The sequence below is a fragment of the Amblyraja radiata genome, chromosome 8 (genome assembly GCF_010909765.2).
Source record: "Amblyraja radiata isolate CabotCenter1 chromosome 8, sAmbRad1.1.pri, whole genome shotgun sequence".
NCBI classification, from domain to species: domain Eukaryota; kingdom Metazoa; phylum Chordata; class Chondrichthyes; order Rajiformes; family Rajidae; genus Amblyraja; species Amblyraja radiata.
In genome coordinates, this window is record NC_045963.1 from 59,546,431 (window position 1) to 59,567,714 (window position 21,284).

The following is a 21,284-nucleotide window of genomic DNA, read 5'->3' on the forward strand; positions in this document are numbered from 1 at the left end:
CTTTGTGTCCATCTTCAATTGACGTCACGCGCTCCAGATGGCTGTGTGTACGCATGTAATCGTGCCCGACCTTCGCGGGACCGTCGGGGCTCAACGCGACCACGAGGTCGCGTAATTTGCATGCCAAGGACATGTAAGTGGGACAGGCCCTTGGGTGGGCGTGTTGAGTCACAGTCACATGGGAGGCCTGGTCCTCCAACACAACCCGTTCCCCAAAGCAATATTCCACCACTCTTCCATAACCCCCAACTGCGCAGGCACGTCTCATTCCCCTCATCCCTCTGCACTCCCTCCTCCTCCTCTACACCCTCTCCTCCTCTCCTTCCCAAATCCCTCCCTCACCTCTCCCTCCCTCCTTTCCCCTACCCTCAGTCACTCACTCCCTCCATAACTCCTCTCCACTCCCTAACTCCCTCCAGTCACTCTATCCCCCACCTCCCCCAATTCATCCCATCTTCCTCCCTACCCCCTCCTCTCCCTGGATCCCCCAACTCTCCCTCCGCACCTCCCAAGGATCCCGAGGGTGCCGCTCCTCTCCCTCCTTGCATGCCTGGAGGAGCAGCAGCCGTCGGCCTCAGAGCAGCCGTCGGCCTCAGTGCCCAGGCCACAGATCCTCGGCGTGGCCTCTCCCCAGCCCCGGAGCTGACATTCGCCGCTGCCTTCAGATGCATCCCCAGCCTCAGAGCCAAGGCTGCGGATCCCCGCGGGCCCGGAGCAACAGAAAAATGAAAGTAATCTTACCAGTGTCGCCGTTGTGACAAAAATATGGTGATCTCAATTCTGGAAAGGCCCCAAATACACAGGCGCAGCTGAGGACCCATTGGGTGTCCTTTGTGACACCAGTAAAGACACGCATGGGAACCCTCCCCCTTCGCATGCGAGGGTGGGGATGCTATTTTAATTTTATTTTTAAACGTTAATAACTTTTAAAATATACCATCAATCTGAACAAAACATATTTTATTTCCATCACAGGACAATGGTGAGTAAGGTGGGGGCAAAAATTGTAGTGCTATCATGTACCGTTTTGCGCAAATAGAGGTTCAAGAACAAACCTGCAAACAAACAAGATCAGAATTTTAGTAATAAACTAGACTAAGTGGGACCCGTTGGGTCCCATTCTCACACGGGAGGGCTGGTCCCCAATGCAATATTCCACCTCTCCACCAATTCCAATATTGGTGGCCAGTGTGTGGGTGGGGGGGGGGGGCTTTCTGAAGCTCTAGTACGGGTGTTGTGGGCCAAAGGGACTGGTTTCCAGAGGGCTAGTATGGACATTTTGGGCCGAATTAATTATTGGACTCACACTTCAGTCACTCATGGCTGGTGGACTCACAGTTCACTCACTCATGGCTGGTGGACTCACAGTTCACTCACTCACGGCTGGTGGACTCACAGTTCACTCACTCACGGCTGGTGGACTCACAGTTCACTCACTCACGGCTGGTGGACTCACGGTTCACTCACTCACGGCTGGTGGACTCACAGTTCACTTATTCACGGCTGGTGGACTCACAGTTTACTCTCTCATGGCTGGTGGACACATCCGTCACACGCGCACACACACACACGCACACACACACGCACACACACACGCACACACCCACGCACACACACACACACACACACACACACACACACACACACACACACACACACACACACACACACACACACACACACACACACACACACACACCCTCCATCATACACACCCTCCACACAAATACACACACACACACACACACACACACACACACACACACACACACACACACACACCCTCCATCACACATACACCCTCCATCGCACACACCCTCCATCACACACATCCTCCATCACACACACACATTCTCCTCACCCCCGGAAGGGGCATTACCTTCATGATGACTGACAGGTGAGAAGACCAATCTGCTGATCTCACGATTTTTTAAACCTTCTTAACTTTTCTATTATTTCACCAATCAGAACAAAAACTTGGTGGCTTGGAGCAGAGAGGAACGGTGAGTAAGGTGGCAAAAAATCCTAGCGATATAGGGTAGCGCTTTTGCACAAATTTAATTACAACACAGACCAGAAGTGGTCAAGATGAGAGTTTTAGTAATAGTTTAGATAATGATAATAGATGGACCAAGAGGTAATTGCGATCAACTTAGACTGGTACTTAATGGTTGGCAGGAACTTGGTGGGTAAATCGACCTGTTTCTGTGCCATATGACTCAATTGAAACTCTTGTTTTCTTCTTATATTTCTGCTGAGTTTTAGTTAATAGATCAAATATTGACCATGCCAGAGGTAAAAGGTGGTTAGCGTATTGAATGAACTAACAGAGAAGGTGGTAAAGGCAGGTACAATTAAAACATTTAAAATACATTTGTTCAGGTACATGAACTGGAAAGATGTAGAGGCATGTCAAATGCAGACAAAAGCAACATGCCAAAAATGCCAACTTAGTCAGCATGGACTAGATGTGCTAAGGGGCCTGTTTTCATGTTTTAAACCTCTATAGCTCTCTGACCCTTGCAATGAATTGGGCCGAAGGGCCTGTTTCCGAGCTTCATGAATCTAGAAAGGTGTAAATGTTCCAAGAGTCTAATTATCATTTAGCTTAATGATGCTATCTGTTTTAACAGGTTATCCAGACTGTATTCTTCGGGATCAGCGTTTTAACTGATCTGTCCAGTCTCCTGACCCAAGGGTCCAATGACCAAGAGCAGCAGAGACAGCTGCGGAAGCTGATTTCCCTTCGAGACTGGCTCATGGCCGTCCTGGCATTTCCTGTGGGTGTGGTAAGTGGCCGTGTGTATCTTTTCTATTAACTTCTTTTGTGCTTTGTATATCCTTCTGGTTTGGTGCACAGAACTTCATCCATTTTGTAAATTCATAGATTAGGAGTGGGAAAATCACTGAGCTAGTTGTGGCCTGGACTCCTGCCTTGACCTGAATTCCAGATAGATGTGATAGTGATATGGTATTGTCTTGTGCTGTCATTTTGTTCTGTGATGCTAGTATGCCCATTTTCCTGAGAAAAAAAATGCATTTCCTTCTTCAAGCACGTCTTCTTCGATGTTTCAGAATGTGCAGTAGCTCGTTTGAAGGAATAAAGGAATTGCATTATATCTATTTTATTGAGCAGCCATGTATTGTATGTGTTTAATCATTACTAAAGGAGCTAAGTCATCAGAGTTTATAATAGGCAATGCAACATCAGGGGCACGAAAACAGAACATTCACTCTGACACGCTTTAGTGAAGAGAACCCTCTAATCACATCTTCATTAGATCAAAGTTTTATCCTCACATCTGAGTAGATTCCTTCCTCTTTGCAGCATTACAAAAGTATTTATAGTACAGCAAGAGAGACATGATTCTTCTCCTAATCTTTATCTGATCCGTCAACATCTCCTTTTATTTATTTCTGTCTTTTGTGTTGAATCCATTTTTCCTTGAAATCAACTGATGTACTTGCCTAATCATTCGCTGCATTGCTGATTAGACTTATGATTGTCTCATACTCATATGTCTTTTATGGATCTTTGTTCTGATCTTATCCACAAATGGAAATATCTTTTTTTAGGTCTAGCCCAAAATATAATTTTATAATCTTAAAGGCTTGTTCACATGCAAAACACCAGCAGCTATACTTCAAAAGAACAAACTTGGTTGCAAAAGCCTTCGGCAAAATGTGAGCTCACATTCCTCATCAATAGAAAAGAGTTGTAGCCGTTATAGTGTAACCCTAGTTTGTTCTATGTGACATCTAATTCCCTACTAAAATGCGCATCAAGATCCTATATGCTATTTTTATTGGAAGGATGGCGCCCAGCCCAGGCGACTATTTGTGCGCTTGCCATAGAAGAAGATCTACAAACTCATATTCAAATTGCTCCACACTCTTAAATTCCTAGCACAACATTTTTACCTTGCACTAAACATTATTCATTTATCGTGTATCTATACACTGTAAATGGCTAGATTGTAATCATGAAATGTCTTTCTGCCGACTGGATAGCATGCAACAAAAGCTTTTTACTGTACCTTGATACACGTGACAATAAAGTAAACTAAACTAAGCTAAACAAAACTAAGCTAAACTAAACTAAACTAAACTTAGCCCTAATGCAATCGATGTGGGGTCAATGTCCTCAGAGCAGCAGTGCCTGAATTAACGGCATTGTAAAGGGTTACAAAATTATTAGGGGCTCATATAGGGTAGATAGTCTTTTTGCCAGGCGGGGGGAATCAAAAATAAGAGCGCAGAGGTTGAAGGTGAGAGGAGCGGAAACATAAAGGAGATCTGAGTGATACGTTTTTCACAAAGATGGTGATGGTTGCCTGGAACACGCTACCAGAGGAATTGGTAGATGTAGATACCTCTAAAATGTTAGGATGCATGTCAAATGTATTTTGGAAAATAATAAGTTTCAGGACTTTGCTCCCAACTGAACTAGAGGGAAGGAAGTCACACTTGTAGAGAAGCTCTGATTGTTAGTCATGGGGATTGTTACACTTTGTTAGATTTTCTCTATGCCCAACATCCCATGATACCCTAAACACATTCTTCACAAGCTAATTCATGAGTTTGTTCCATGTAGCATGTGTAGGGAATCTTCCTACTCAAAATTACATTTAGACAGGCAGATGGTTAGGAAAGGTTTAGAGGGATATGGTCAACACAAGTAAAAGGGACTTGCATAGCTGGCCATCGTGATCAGCATGTACAAATAGAACCAAAGAGTCTGTTTCCAGACTACATGACTAGAGCGGCATGGTGGCGCAGCAGTAGAGTTGCTTCCTTACAGGTTTGATCCTGACTCTGGGTGCTGTCTGTATGGAGGTTGTATGTTCTCCCCATGACCACGTGGGTTTCCCCCGAGTGCTCCAGTTTCCTCCCACACTCCAAAGACGTACAGGTTTGTAGGTTAATTGGCTTCTGTAAATGGTAAATTATGCCTAGTGTGTAGGTTAGCACTGGTTGGTGCAGACCTGGCAGGCCAAATGGCCTGTTTCCATGCTGTATCTCTAAACTAAACTAAAAGATTCTATGACTCAACTGTTGAATATCTAATATCTTCAAATCATCCTATCACAGGCACTTCCTTTGTCCTCCATATCACCCCCATCTTTTCTCCTAATGAAACCTCTCTCTCTTTGTACATCTTGCATCTCTCTCTTTCCCAGTTCCAACGAAGGATCACCAACCTGAAATATTAACTGTTTCCCTGTGCAGGTGCTCCCTGAACCAATTGAATGTTTCCAGCATTTTCTGCTTTTATTTCTGACTTCCAGCATCTGCATTGCTTTTGGTTTTCAATATATTCAGACAATCATATTATCTTATTGATCTTATTTGTCCTTGGAATAGAGGTGACTGAGGGGGGTGACATGATAAAAGTACACAAAATTATGAGGTGCATAGATGTGGTAGATAGTGATAAACCTTTCCTCTTTGCAAAGGTGTCTGCAGTCAGAGGGCAAAGGTTTAAAGTGAGGAGTGAAAGGTGTAGGGGGGACTTGAAGAAGATTCTTCTCACCCAGACTGTGGTTGGAATTTAGTGTGCACTGACTAAAGGGTGGCAGATACTCACATAAAATGCAACACTTTATGAGATGAGCATTTAAAACACTGTGACTTTGATGCCAAGTGTTGGAAAATGGACTAGTTTAGATGGGTAGATGAACCACATTGGCACAGTGGATTGAAAGGCCTCTATTCATGTTGCATGACTCCGCCACACTGTGAATCTCTGCACAATGGAGTTCCCCATAGATCGATACAAGGACCATTGCTTTCCCTAAGATTGATGATTTGCGTCAGGTTGTAAGTCCGCAATTTCCAGATTCATAGATCACAGAAAACTTGGAGATGCAGCAAACTATGTGATGATTAATGATATAATTCAGAGAGATATTGATGAGCTTGTAGAATGAATGAACAAATGAATGAATGGGTGACAGCTGAAAATTAATACTGACAAATGCAAAGTGTTGCATTTTTAAGGGAAGAATGAGAAGAGGCAATATTGTACTGATGACTTGGTTCGAAAGAAAAAAACAAGATAAATCTTTTGTTATACATGCACATGTTATTTAAGGTGATTTTGTACTAGTTAAAAAAAAGCATTTGGGATCCGTGGGTTTACCACTCTCTTGAATCAGCATTATTGACTATTTTCATCTCTGCCGTGATTAGCTAACCTTTGCAGGCTTCACTGCTTCTTAACAACTTTGCAGCAGTTTTCCACCGACAGCTATTTTCAACAGTGTGATAATAGAGTGCATCAAATGCCTGGACAAGCTAAGGGGAAAGAATTGCCCATTATGGTTTGTTGTACTCCAGGAATTCATGCATACAGGGAAAGCGTAAGGTCAACCTACTCCAGAATTTTGTTAAACTAGATGAGCAATTTCTTAGAAATGTAAATAAGTGTTTCAAAATACTTCAAACAGAGGGTGATAAATCAGGGTAAAGGAGAGGAATAGAACACCCAGTTGAATGATGCTGCAACAAAAATATTTCACTGAATGTCAACAAGACCAAGGAACTGATTGTGTAGGAAGGAACTGCAGATGCTGGTTTACATCAAAAATAGATACAAAATTCTGGAGTAACTCAATGGGACTGGCAGCATTTCTAGAGAGAAGGAATTGGTGACGACTCGTGAGTCTGAAGTAAGGTCTCGACCCGAAACGTCACCCATTCCTTCTCTCCAAGATGCTGCCTGTGTTACTCAAGCATTTTATGCATATCCAAGGAACTGATTGTTGATTTCAGAAAGGGAAAGTCAGGCTATCCTGCCCTGGGATTTACTGGTGTATTGTGTTGGAGAATTAGCAGCTTCCAAATCCTTAGCATTGTCATCTCAAATGACCTGTCTTGGGCCCAGTACATGATGCAATCATGATGAAGGCACACCAGTGTTTCCACTTTCTTTGAAGTTTAAAGAGATCCAGTGTGTCTCTGAATAGTCAAACAAACGTTTACAGATGAACTGTGGAAAGTATACTATCATTTTTGCATCATGGTCTGGTTTGGTGATTCCAATGCAGAGGGACAGGAGAGGCAGCAGAGAGTGATGGACTCTGTTGTAGGAAAGCCTTACATCTATGCTAAGGTCATGCCCAGATCAATGAAGGCAAGCATACCATATGCCTTCTTCACCATTCAACCCACTTGTTTTGCCATTTTCAGGAAACTGTCGACTTGTATCTCAAGATCCATTGTTAATGTAAAAATGATGTGAAATGTTTCACTGGAGCTCCTTTCAGGTAAAGGGGCTGTCCCACTGCGGCAACCTAATCCGTGAGTTCAGAAGAGTGTCTTCGACCTTCAAGCTCGAGGGCACTCGCCTGAAAAACCTCGAGCTAGATCGACCGACCGCACACACACACACATACACGCACGCACGCACGCCCGCACGCACGCGCGCGCACACACACACACACACACACACACACACACACACACACACACACACTCACTCACTCACACACACACACACCCACACACCCACACACATACACACACACACACACACACACACACACACACCCACCCACACACACACGCACTCACACACGCACGCACGCACGCACACACACACACACACACACACATGCACACACACGCACACACATACACACACACACACACACACACGCACACACACACACACACACACACACGCACACACTCACACAGACACACACACACAAACACATCGCAAAGGTCGGGGCCAGGGAAAGTGGGGGAGCGCTGTCTGAAATTCACACCCGCGATGAAGGGGAAGGTAAAAGACGGATGCACAGTGTACAGTAAGTCCTTTAGAGAACGCGGAGCAGGGGGGGGGGAGGGAGAGAAGGGGAGAGAGGGGGAGAGCATGGGAGAGAAGGGGGAGAGAAGGGGAGAGAATGGGAGAGAAGGGGGGGGGAAGGGGGGGAGAAGGGGAGAGAGGGGGAGAGGAGGGGAGAGGGGGGGGGAGAGGGGGAGAGAAGGGGAAAGAAGGGGGGAGAGGGGGAGAGAGGGGAGAGAAGGGGGGAGGGAAGGGGAGAGGGAGGGAGAGGGGGAGAGAGAGAGGGAGAGAGGGGGAGAGGGGGAGAAAGATGGGAGAGAGGGGGAGAGAGGGGGAGAGAGGGGGAGAGAGGGGGAGAGAGGGGGGGCAGAAGGAGTGGAGACACTTTTAAGAAGACAGACAACATAATAAAGTTTAGCGAGCATTCAACCTACTGGTTGGTTTTCCTTGGCCCTGAAAACTCCATTGAGCCAATTAAAATGACCAGTCAGCGAAGGAGATTGCCTACGGCTGTCCTCGACTGCCTGCAACTACATAGCGACCCCACTCCACTGCACTACGAGTTAAAAAGAACCATGCCGATCAATTTTTACTCGCAGAAAAAATTTCAACATGCTGAAATATTTGCCGCGACCTAGCTAAGGCCGCAAGTATGTGGGAACTTCCCTTGAGCATGAAGGAGAGTTCCAGTGACCTCATAGGACCTCCTAGGACCACATGACGACCATGCTGCAAGTTTGAGTCGAGGGCAAACTCTTCTAAACTCGTAGATTAGGTCGCCGGAGTGGGACAGCCCATTGTGTGCTAGCAACATTGTCACCTTGATCGGGAAGCAGCATATAGGACTGGGGAGAGGTCAAGGGCAACCTACATGCTGCTGCCCCTCTTCCTGCATTCTCCTTTTCCTCTATAACAGCCTTTTCTGCCTGTCTACTGTCTACACAGGAGAAAGTCGTTTAAGTACTGACTGGTTTCAATATGTGATCAGTGCTGCAACATCCAACACAGTGCTCTGCAAATAGAGCTAATGCCTCACAGCACCTGTGATCCATGTTCAACCCTCTGCTGTGTGTGTGGATTTTGCTCATTCTCCTTGTGACCGCATGGGTTTCCCATGGCTGCTCCGGTTTTCTCCCATATCACAACGATGTGCGTTTTGATAGGTTCATTGGCCATTGTAAATTGCCCCTAGTGCAGGTGAATGGCCAAATCTGCAGGTGTTATAAGAGATACAACGCAGAAACAGGCCCTCTGGGCCTCCACCAATCCACCCATTTACAATATTGACACGATAATCCACTTTTTACTCATCAACGCCCACTCCCCCTACCCCACCCCAACCATTGACCCACACTGAGGGGTTAATAGAAATTTGGGAGAATGAGTTTGGATAGGCATTGTGAAAAAATAGGTGCTTGTTTATTGCCATGGACTCCGTGGGCTTAAGGGCTGTTTCCATGCTATATCTTTCTCTGACTTTTTGTCTCTTCCTATGGACTATTATGGAAACCATACAAGTATAGTTGTAAAATGTGTAACATGCTGTAACATTATTTTAATAGATTTTTGTTTTGATATACAGTATGAATGATTTTTTGGGGATTGAGTGTTGGTGCGCTGCTTAGTATACCAAAAGGGTGTTGTGGTGTTCCATGCAATTTGCATTATGGTTGCCAGGGTTTCTCCATAACATGATCAATTTAGCAACATTGCCTGCACCATATTTCAGTTTAGATGTATTTCTTTGATGCTCTGTTCTTTGATGCCAGTGAATGCTTTTCTCCATAGCAGTTGCAAGAAGAACCCTAAATGTTACAAGGGTGAAATACAACTTTGAGGCAATACTGTTATTTTGTTCTGATTTCTTCTTCCCCTGCAGCTGGTAGTGACAATATTCTGGGCCTTATACCTGTATGATCGAGAACTGGTTTATCCAAAAATCTTGGACAGCTTTATACCACAGTGGATTAACCATGGAATGGTGAGTACAATTAATTTGTCACGCAATGATGTAGGAATTATTGATTATTGCATGATTTCTGACAGAATTACTCCATCCCTAACTATACCCCTCATAATTTTATGATAAGGTCACCCCTCAGCCTTCTACGTTCCAGTGAGAATAAGCCTGGTCTCTCCAATCCCTCCTTATAATTACACCTTTCCATTCCAGGCAACATCCTATGAGTTTGTTCTCCAATCTCCCTGCTGATATAACATCCTTCCTACAGTGTGGCTACCAGAACTGTACAAAATACTACAGGTTCAGTCTGACAGGTGTATTGTGCAGCTGCAAATTGACAACCCAATTCTTATATTCAATGCCGTCACATACGAAGGCAAGCAAATGCCTTCTTCACTACCCTACCCACATGCGTCACCACTAAGGACCGGCACCGCAAGGTTCTTCCGTACATCATAAGGTCATAAGGTCATAAGGAATAGGAGTAGAATTAGGCCATTCAGCCTATTAAATCATTCATGGCTGATCTATCTCTCCCTCCTAACCCCATTCTCCTGCTTTCTCCCCATAACTTCTGACACCTGTACTAATCAAGAATCAATCTATCTCTGCCTTAAAAATATCCACTGACTTTGCCCAATTCCCTGAAAGTATGCCAAGCTTTGCCCTATCCCTTGCAGGGCCCTCTGGATACTGCCTGAAAAAACTTTCCTGAACACACTTGACAAAGTACACCTCATCTAAGCCCTTGGCAATTTGGCCGTCCCAATTTATACTGGGAAAGTTAAAATCATCAAGTATGTCAAACCTATTAGTTTTGCAGCTGTTTGCAATCTCCCCGCATCTTTGTTCATCTAATTCTCAATTTTTCCTTTCTGCCTTATGACGAATCAATCAAATGAACTTTCACTGCATGTCACTCTCTTAAATAAGGAAGCTATACTGTAACTCCATCCAAGGACCCAAATAGTCTTTTCAGGTGAAGCACAGATGACTCCATCCAAGGACCCAAACAGTATTTTCAGGTGAAGCAGAGGTTCACTTGCACCTCCGCCAACCTCATCTAGTCTAACCAATGTTCCAGGTGTCAACTTCTCGACATTGGCGAGACCAAGTGCAGGCTCGGTAATTGTTTCGCTGAACACCTCCGCTTAGTCCGTCTCAACTTACCTGATCTCCCGGTTGCTCAGCACTTCAACTCCCTCTTCCATTCCCAATCTGACCTTTCTGTCCTGGGCCTCCTCCATTGTCAGAGTGAGGCCCAGTGTAAATTGGAGGAACAGCACCTCACATTTCGCTTAGGTAGTTTACACCCCAGCGGTATGAACATTGACTTCTCTAACTTCAAATAACCCTTGCTTTCCCTCTCTATCCCTCCCCACCAGTCTTACTGTCTCCTACTACATTCTATCTTTGTCCGGCCCATTGCCCCAAACATCACCCATTCCTTCTCTCCAGAGATGCTGCCTGTCCCATTGAGTTACTCCAGCATTTTGTGTCTACCTTCGATTTAAACCAGCATCTGCAGTTCTTTCTTACCCAAGCTATAACTGTACATGGCTCTCCAGTTGTGGTGTAGTTGAGTTTAGCTCAGGCCCGTCGACCCCATCATCTGTTCACACCAGTTCCATATTACTCCACTTTCGCATCCATTCCTTACACTAGGAGCAATTTACAGAGATGAAATTCTTTGCCACAGAAGGCTGTGGAGGCCAAGTCAATGGATATTTTTAAGGCTGAGTTAGATAGATTCTTGATTAGTATGGGTGTCAGGGGTCAGGATCAAACCTGGATCTCGGGTGCTGTGTGGTCTTTGTACAGCTACAGTAAGAATTTTGTACATACGCCATTCTAGCCTTAATGATAAGCTTCTGTGTGAGGCCGGAATGGTGAAAATCATACACATTTCATGGACAAGATGACAAATAATTTAAACTTTCCTAATAAACAACTGGGACTGCCACAGACTTTAGAGCCTAGATTGGGTGGAATTTGTTGAGTGTGTTCAGGAAAGATTTCAAAGGTTCAAAGGTTCAAAGGTTCATTTATTATCACACACACCAATTGGTGTAGTGAAATTTGAGTTGCCATTGCAGCACATCAATAAGAATACTACATAACATTATAAAGAAATTTAACATAAAACATAAAAACCTCCCCCCACAATGGTTCCCACTGTGAGGGAAGGCACAAAGTCCAGTCCCCATCCCCTTGTCCACCCATAGTCGGGCCTATTGAGGCCTCCGCAGTCGCTGCTACGGAGCCCGATGTTTCAGCCCCTTCTCGCCGGGTGATGGTGCTCCTGCTTCCTTTCCGAAGCGCTGGATTTTTCACACAATATAAAGAAGACCCTACTACATAGTAGAAAAAGCTTGACCTACTCTTGTAAAATAGACGAGGGAAAGAAGAGTCAGTGGGGGAGCACTTTGGGACCAGTGTCCATAATTCTATTCATTTTTAAGTAGCTATGCAGAAGGACAGATCTGATCTACAATTTAATCTTCGGAATTAAGGTAAGGCTAATTTTTACAGTGGTTAGGTAGGAGCTTGCAAAAGTGAATTGGTGCTAGTTGTTTGCAGGCGAAGGGATGTGCACCAAGTGGGAGACTTCTAAAATGAGATAGCAAGAGTTCAATGTCTACATGTTCCTGTTAAAATGAAGGGTAGGCCAGTAGAAGCAAGGAACTATGGATGACAAGAAAAATTGAAGCTCTGTTCAGGAAAAAAGGAGAAATGGGTCAAGTACGAGCAGCTGAAATCAAGTGAATCCCTGGACCAATTATAGAGTCTAGGGTCATACAGCATGGAAACAGGGCCTTCGGCCCAACCTTTCTATGCCGACTAGGTTTTAACTGCGCTGGTGTCATTTGCCTGCATTTACCTCATATCCTTCTAAACTTTTCCTAGCCATATATTTGTCCAAATATTTTTGAAATGTTACCATTGTACCCACCTTCTTCAGTAAGTTCATTCCTTATATTCTCTGATTCCAACCACTCTCTGAATGAAGAATGTGCCCCTAGGCGTTTTAATCTTTCCTCTTTCATTCTTTCTGGACTGTTCAATCCTGGGAAAGGGACCATTTACCTTATCTGTGCCTCTCATGATTTTGCATACCTCCTTTATAAGGTCATCCTTCAGTCTCTTCTACTCCAGTGAAGAAAGACACAGCCTATCCAGACTCTCCTTTTAACTCGTCCTCATCTCTTGATAACATCCTGATGAATCTTTTCTGCACCCTTACCAGCTTAATAATAATAATAATAATAATAATAATAATAATAATAACATCTTTTATTGTCATTGCACGTCAGTGCAACGAGATTTAGTGTGCAGCTCCACTGATTTACAAGAAAGATAAATAAATACAATACATAAATAAGCAAGCTGAATTGATTGATGTGACCATCTGAGGGAGACTGTCCAAAGGGGGTGGGTGGGGGGGCACTCATTAGGGCCGGTTCAGAGCCGCTATAGCTCTTGGGATAAAACTGTTCGTGAGTCTGGAGGTTCGGGCGTAGAAGGCCTTGTAACGTCTGCCGGAGGGAAGTAGTTGAAACAGACCGTGGCAGGGGTGTGATGAGTCCTTATGGATGCTGAGGGCCTTCCTGAGGCACCGCGTGTGGTAGATGCCCTCCAAGGCTGGTAGCTCGATCCCGATGATCCGCTGCGCTCTGTTGACGACGCGCTGAAGAGCTCTCCTCTCCGCCTCCGTGCAGCTGAGATACCACACAGAGATGCCATACGTTAGTATGCTCTCTGTGGTGCAGCGGTAGAACGTTGTCAGCAGCTGTTGGGGCAGACCAGTCTTTTTTAATGTCCTCAGGAAGAACAGTCGTTGCTGTGCCTTCTTGACCAGCGCGGCGGTGTTCGTGGACCATGTGAGGTCTTCTGAAAAGCGAGTGCCCAGAAACTTAAAGCTGGACACTCTCTCCACACTTTCCCCGTAAATGGAGATTGGGGCATATTCTCCAGAATGGGACCTCCTGAAGTCAATAATCAGCTCCTTGGTCTTGGAGGTGTTTAGTGCCAGGTTCTGCACCTCCGCTCTGTAGTTTGTTTCATCACCGTTGGTGATCAGCCCAATCACTGTTGTGTCGTCTGCAAACTTCACGATGGTGTTGGTGTCGAATGCAGGGACATCCTTCCTATGACAGGATGGTCAGAATTGGACACTGTGCCAAATATAGTCTCACCAATGCCATGTACAGCTGTAGGATAACTTCCCAACTCCTGTATTCAATATCCTTACCAACAGGGCTGCCAACTCTCATGCTTTGAGCGTGAGACTCACGCCCTCAAGCAAACTCTCACGCCCTCACACTCATCAGAAATTTCTCATGCTCAGTGGTGAGAAATTTTGTGATCAACTCGAATAAACTGCATGGTCCGCGGGTGTTGGAGAGCCGGGGCTGCGGGAGGGATGGGAGCAGAACCAGCGGCGGGAACAGATGCGGGGAGCCGGGACTTGCGAGTGTTTGCGGCGCTGTCGAGTGTTTGCGGCGCTGCGAGTCGCTCGCTGCAGCTCTGGCCATGGAGCACTCCGGACAGTGCAAGAGTCCCGGGCTGCGGAGCCGTCGGAAGTGTTGTGCCGCTGCCGCGAGAGTCTCTGTGCCGAAGGGACAGACTCTCATAGGGAGGTGGAGAGAGAGAGAGAGGGGAAGGAGACAGGGAGACAGGGGGGAGAGAGAGGGGGGTGAGAGGAGAGAGAGGGGAGAGACAGAGGAGGCGTGAATGGAGAGAGAGAGGGGAAAGAGAGGGGAGAGAGAGTTAGGGGAAAGAGAGGGGAGAGAGAGTTAGGGGAAAGAGAAGGGAGAGAGAGGGAGAGAGGGGAGAGGGGGGAGAGAGAGAAGTGAGGGGACGAGAGTGAGGGTGAGAGTGAGGTGGTAGGGAGAGAGGGGGAAGAGAGAGAGGGGGAGAGAGAGGGGGGAGAGAGGGGAGAGAGAGGGGAAGCGAGGAGAGAGAGAGGGGGTGAAAGAGAGGGGGGGAGAGAGAGTTAGGGGAAAGAGAGGGGAGAGAGAGTTAGGGGAGAGAGGGGAGGGGGGAGAGAGATGTGAGAGGGGACGAGAGAGGGGGAGAGTGAGGTGGGAGGGAGAGAGGGGGAAGAGAGAGAGAGGGAGAGAGAGAGGAGCGAGAGGGGAAGAGAGGAGAGTGAGAGAGGGGGGGGTGAGAGGGGGAGAGAGAGAGGGGGGAGAGAGAAGATAGAGGGAAGTGGAGAGAGTGAGAGGGGTGAGAGGGGAGAGGAGAGAGAGAGGGGAGGGGAGAGAGAGAGGGGGAGGGGAGAGAGAGGGGGAGAGAGAGGGGGGTTGAGAGGAGAGAGAGCGGAAGAGAGGGGATAGAGAGGGATGAGAGTGAGGTGGGAGGGAGAGAGAGAGGGGAGAGAGAGAGGAGAGAGAGAGGGGAAGAGAGAGAGGGGGGAGAGGGAGAGGGGGATAGAGAGGCAGGGCTGCCAACTCCCATGCATTGAGCGTGAGAATCACGCATTTCACCAAATTCTCACGCTGATCACAAATTTCTCTCGCTCTGTTGTGAGAAATTCTGTGATCAACAAAAATTTCAAAACTCATATCACTGCATGGGCCGTGGGTGTTGGAAGCGGAAGCAGCGGCGGGGACAGATGCGGACGGGGAGCGGGGTTGGAGAGTGTTTTCCGGGCTGGCGAGTCGCTCACTGCAGCTCTGGCCATGGAGCAGCCTCAGTGCAAGAGTCCCGGGCCGTCGGAGTCGTCGAAGCGTTGCGCCGCTGCCGTGAGAGTCTCTGTGCCGAATTCGCCCAGGTGACCGGCATAGATCAGGCTGCGGCTCGGTGCATCCTGGAGGACAACCAGTGGCTGCTGGAAGTAAGTACCAAGCACTGGGTAGATACAGTGGAAGATAGTGGACTTCAAATGGGGGTGGTTGGTGAAAACATCCTGCTTGCCTGCTAGATTTTCACTTACTGTAACTGCAGGAAAAATGTTCCCGATGTTGGGGGCGCCCAGAACCATGGGTCACAGTTTAAGAATAAAGGGGGGGCCAGTTAGGACTGAGATGAGAACAAACTTTCTTCACGCAGAGAGTTGTGAATCTGTGGAATTCTCTGCCACAGAAGGCAGTGCAGGCCAATTCACTGGATGTTTTCAAGAGAGAGTTACATTTAGTTCTTGGGGCTAATGACATCAAGGGATATGGGGAAAAAACGGAAAAGAGGTACAAAATTTTAGATAAATAGCCATGATCATATTGAATGGCAGTGCTGGCTCGAAGGGCTGATGGCCTATTCCTGCACCTATTTTCTATGTTTCTATGTTTCTATGCTTGAGTATATGGCAATAAAACGATCACTTGATTTTGAAGCATTCATGCATGGTGGAGGTATAATGTAGTCATAGAGTGATACAGTGTGAAAACAGGCCCTTCGGTGCAACTTGCCCACACCCGCCAACATGTCCCAGCTACGCCACCTGCTTTAGGTCCATACCTCCAAACCTGTCCTATCCATGTATCAGTCTAACTTTTTCTTAAATGTTGGGATGGTCCCTGCCTCAACTACCTCCTCTGGCAGCTTGTTCCATACACCCATCGCCCTTTGTGTGGATAAAGTTACCCCTTAAAAAGTTACCTCTTAAAAATACTTCATACAAAAAACATTGAAATCATACTTCTACAGTGCACTAAAACATGATTTTAATACATCAAATTTCAAAATGTTCCTACCCTGGGAGGGGGGACACCCTTCTTCCACACCCTCTCCCCACTCGGTTGCTCCACTCCCTCACCGGGTACCCCCAAGGCCAGTGATCAGTGATCGCACAACCTCCACCCTTTCAAAAACGCTCCAATCCAATTTAAAGCATATATATTGCATTCAAGTGTAAGTTGAAAGACTCGCAACAGTATGCACCATATTGCACAATTTCAAGCTGAAAAATGCAAATGTTCCGTACCAATGGGAGGGGGACACTCTCCCCTCCCCCCCCCCCCCCCCCCCCCCCCCCCGGTCGCTATACTCCCTCGGGCTTGGTCTCTCACAATTTCTCACTCCCAACTCTCACCCAATGTTGGCAGCCCTGTTACCAATGAAGGCAAGTATGCCAAAATACCTTCCTCACCATCGAGTCTACCTATACTGAGTTCCTCCAAATGTTTGTAGTGGATTAAAGGTTCATTCAAAAACAAAATGCATTAAATAATGACAATCTTGATTAAATATCATTAATCTGAAACATGACCTCTGTTTCTCTCTCCACAGACACTGATTCATTGCTGAGCATTTCTAATACTCTCTGTTTTATTGTACACTGTTTCAGAAGACATGCAAAGCTTGTTTAAGCGTTCCTGAACCTTCAGAGTCAAGGGGCGGAGGGGGTGGGGGCAGGCCTGCTTTATGACGTTTTTGCTGGTGACCTAGTTTTTGGATAATGCAAACACCTTTGCGTGAGCGATATTGGCTATGCGCAAGTATTCTATGTTGGCTTATTGAATTTCCCCCAAATAAAATGGACATGAATGTGGTAGATATGGCTGCACGCATAAACAAATAGGTGTGCTGCAAAGAAAAATATGCAAAATATGTGGAGAGAGCAGACTTCAAAATCTAATAGAAGTGTTCTCCTTTGCTCTCTGTGCTGCTCACGTTGCTTAGTTTCTGTCCTGAGTAAGAATCGGACTGTTTTCATGTAGGTTCAACTCTGCACAATGATAGTTTGATAGTAAAATCAGACAAGACCTCGGTCACATTCACCACAACCTGATAGTACGCCTAGAGAAAACAACTCCTTTGCCACAAGCATCCTGGTGATGCAGTCAGTTGGCAGGTAAGGTGGCCAGTAAGTGCATGAAGCGTGAAGCATGAAGCATAGATGGAGTTGATAGAGGGGAGGCTGGATTGTGTGAGATAGTGGACTACATCCACAACTCAGTCACATTGTGTGAAAACAGGCCCTTCGACCCAACTTGCCCATACTCACCGACATGTCCCATCTACACTAGTCCCACTTGCCTGCATTGGCCCCTATCTCTTTAAACCTGTCCAATCCACGTACCTGTCCAATTGTTTCTTCAACGTTGCAATTTACTCTCTGCAATTTGTTGCGGTTTTGGGCGGAGCTGTTGCCAAAGCAAGTTGTGGTGCACCCTAATATGGTGGCACGGTGGTATAGCGGTAGAGTTGTTGCCTTACACTGTTTGCTGCACCGGAGACTCGGGTTCAGTCCTGACTACGGGCGCTTTTTGTCATTATCTTTGGTTTAAACCAACATCTGCAGTTCCTTCCTATACATAAATCTGGATTTAGTTTTTGTCAGTGAAACTGGCAAAGGAAATGAGTATGAGTGGGAGAGCATTTTGATGATAATTCAATTAGACAGTATTGTTGTGGAAAGAACAAGGCTAAAATACTATGAAAGGTTCTAAATTGGGCGGAAACCAATTTCACCCGACTGAGAAACAATTTCTAAAAGATGACTGTGAACAGTTATTTGAAAGCACAGTAAATCTGGCACAGTTAGGGCTTTCTTTATGTCAGGCGCACACATTTTTCAGATAATTAGTGGTATAATAAATTTCCCAGTGAATCCTGTATGTTTCAGGGAGACATAAGAAATGGGGCCCTGATAAGATTAAAAGGAGTGCAGTAAACTAGGCCCCGGTGAGTTTAATGGCTCCGACACAGAGGTTTGTATCCGCTGAGGAAAAACTTTGTATCTCTGTACTCTCTGCAAGTCCATGTATCTGCCTACATGCTTCATAAACGTTACCATCATATTTACTTTTGCCATCTTTCCTAGCAGCGTAATCTAGGCACCTCGCACTCTCTGTGCAAAAAACCTGTCCTGCACATCTCCTTTAAACTTTCTTCCTCTTACCTTAAACTTATATCCTCTAGCATTTGATATATCCATCCGGAGAAAAATATTATCAAAATATATACCTTTCATAATTTTATCTACACCTGTCAGTGGCAGCTAACAGTTTGTGGTTCTGGAGTCACATATAGACCAGATGAGGTAAGGACATCAGGTTTCCTTCTCCAAAGGACATTAGTGAACCTTGTGCAGCATTAGTGTTATTTATAATCGGCATTCCAGGAGTAAAGAGCCTGTCCCAGTTGGGCGTCATTTGCACGTCACGCAGATGGTGCGCGAAGATTTTGTGCATTCCAAAATCCTGGGGTGCCGCGCGCAACCGCCCGTCACTGCCTACGTCACCAAGCACGCGTAATGCGCATCACGTGCGCGACACGACGCGCGCGTCATGCGTCGTGGCGCGTAAATGATGTTGCGTAAATTACGCGCAAATGACGCCCAAGTGGGACAGGCCCTTAAGAGCCATTATCACCTTAACTGAGAACAACGTTGTTTCCTAATTTCAGTTTCAGTTAATTTGTTGAATTTTAATTTTCTCCAATTGTCATGGTGGGATTTGAACTCTTGACTCTGGGACGTGGTCCATGCTCTGTCTGCAAGTTCAGTCGCAACCACTTTATTATAGCCATGCTCGTAAACTCTGCAAATATGTTATTTTGCATTTTGCCTATCACATTATATAATTTAATTTGCTTGCAAAATCTACATTAAATTATGACATCAAATCCTAATAATTTTTCCTTTCTTTAGTTATATTATATTCATATCATTTAACACCCTTGCTGACTTTCCCATTTGGATTTATTTTATTGGTTTATTTTTATTGTCATGTGTATTGAGATACAGTGAAAAACTTGTACTTACTATCCACGCAAACCACACCATACTTGAGTACATCAGGTAGTGCAAAATAGAAGATAAACAGAGTTCAGAGTGTTATAGCAACAGAGAGAGTGCAGTTAAAATAAAGTACAAGGTTTGCGATGAGGTAGATTGGATGATCGGGATCATCCGTAATGTGTGGCCTTTCCGTACAGAACCCTTGTGGCAGCTGCACCAAGTGCCAGCATCTCCCTCAGCAGGTAATCCTGTGTCTTCGATCATGCCAGCTTCCTGAATTGGAAGACAGGAGTTGTTCACTTGGGCTACTAACACCCCAGCGGCATGAATATTAATTTATCTAACTGCAAGTAACCTTTGCTTTCCTTTTCTCTCCATCCCTCCCCTTCCCAGTTCTCCAACCAGTCTGACTATCCTCAATTACATTTTATCTCTGTTTGCTTTGTTGTTACCGTCTCCTAGCTCTACATTTTCTTTGAACCTCATCCCCTTTGACTCGTTTTCACACCTGACACTTCCTTATCTTTGTATCTCCCTCTCCCCTGACTCAGACTGAAGAAGGGTCTCGACCCAAAACATCACCCATTCCTGCTCTCCAGAGATGCTGCCTGTCCTGCTGAATTAATTGTATTCCTCTGCAATATGTCAATGTCACTGATGTTTCATTCTTTAACATTGCATTAGTGAGGCATTTAAGAGTCTGTTTATATATGTCCAGCCTCTCAGTGTTCAGTGGCAACAAGGTCCTAGATTGTTCTCCTGCCCACAGGGTCTCCGCCTTCACTGAGATTCAATACATTCTTAGCACATACTGCACCCTGGAAGGTCCCAGTTAGCAGCACTCATTTACAGACACTTCCTTACACTGGAAGAAGGCCTGATGGAGGCATGCAAAATAGAGGCCTAGATAGGTAAATATAATTTTTTTCCCCATGAAAGATGTGCTTAAGATTGAAGTAGACAGATTCAAGGTGAGGTTCAGAGGGACGATGAAGAAGAATTTATTCACTCATAGGCTGGTTGTAATCTGGACTGCATTGCCTGAGAAAGTGGTGGAGGGAGTGATTCTCACAACATCCTTGAAGCATTTGGATAGACAATTGATTTATCAAGATGTAGAAAGCCATGGACCTTGCGCTGGTAAATGGCATAAGTTTAGATAGGTGCATAATGGCTAGCATGGAGATAGACACAAAAAGCTGAGTAAATCAGCGGGACGGGCAGCATCTCTGGAGAGAAGGAAGGGTCAACATGACCTGTTGGCGAGAGGAGCCTGTTTATCTACTATTTGACTCCATGGGACTAGTCTGACGTTCCGAAGTGTATCTTTCACCGAAGATCATCCAGCCACAGTCAGCATTTATCTCAGTGTGGGTCCCTGGGAACAGTCAGTGGAGCCGAGCCTTGTGTTCCTTGGAATGAACCTCGACAATAGGCCGCTTCTTCCTTTCCCAGACTTCTTGGCAAACATACACCCACAAGGAGGTGGATGACTGTTTGACAGCACCACAGCCAGCCTCGCACGCAGTGGGCGAGTGTTCCTGGGAGTACCTCCCACATCACCACAAAGCAGATCTTTCAGACTGCCTTTCGCAAGCAGAATGGCACTTCTGTTTCCCCGGGACAGGCGCCGTTAAGTAGGGGTGACTGAGCGGGTCGCAGCTGCAGATTTGCACCCAGCTGCAGCCTGACCCAGTTTCACAGGAAGGACATGCTACAAAGGCAGATGTGGTGAGATAACTCTCGTGCCCACCCCTCTTGCTGATCTATATAGTGCATTCAGAAGAACTGCACCAAAGGCACTCACTTTGCATTCATTAAATATGAAAGTTGTACAATAGCTC

General features: G+C 45.8%; 1 protein-coding gene across 1 annotated transcript in view; it reads left to right on the top strand.

The window, feature by feature from the left end:
* aig1 (androgen induced 1) overlaps positions 1-21,284 on the top strand; it is a 160,677-nt gene that overhangs the window by 84,325 nt on the left and 55,068 nt on the right. The window contains 2 exon segments of the mRNA XM_033026040.1: positions 2,634-2,789; positions 9,672-9,773. Coding sequence (XP_032881931.1) covers positions 2,634-2,789; positions 9,672-9,773 — 258 coding nt within the window.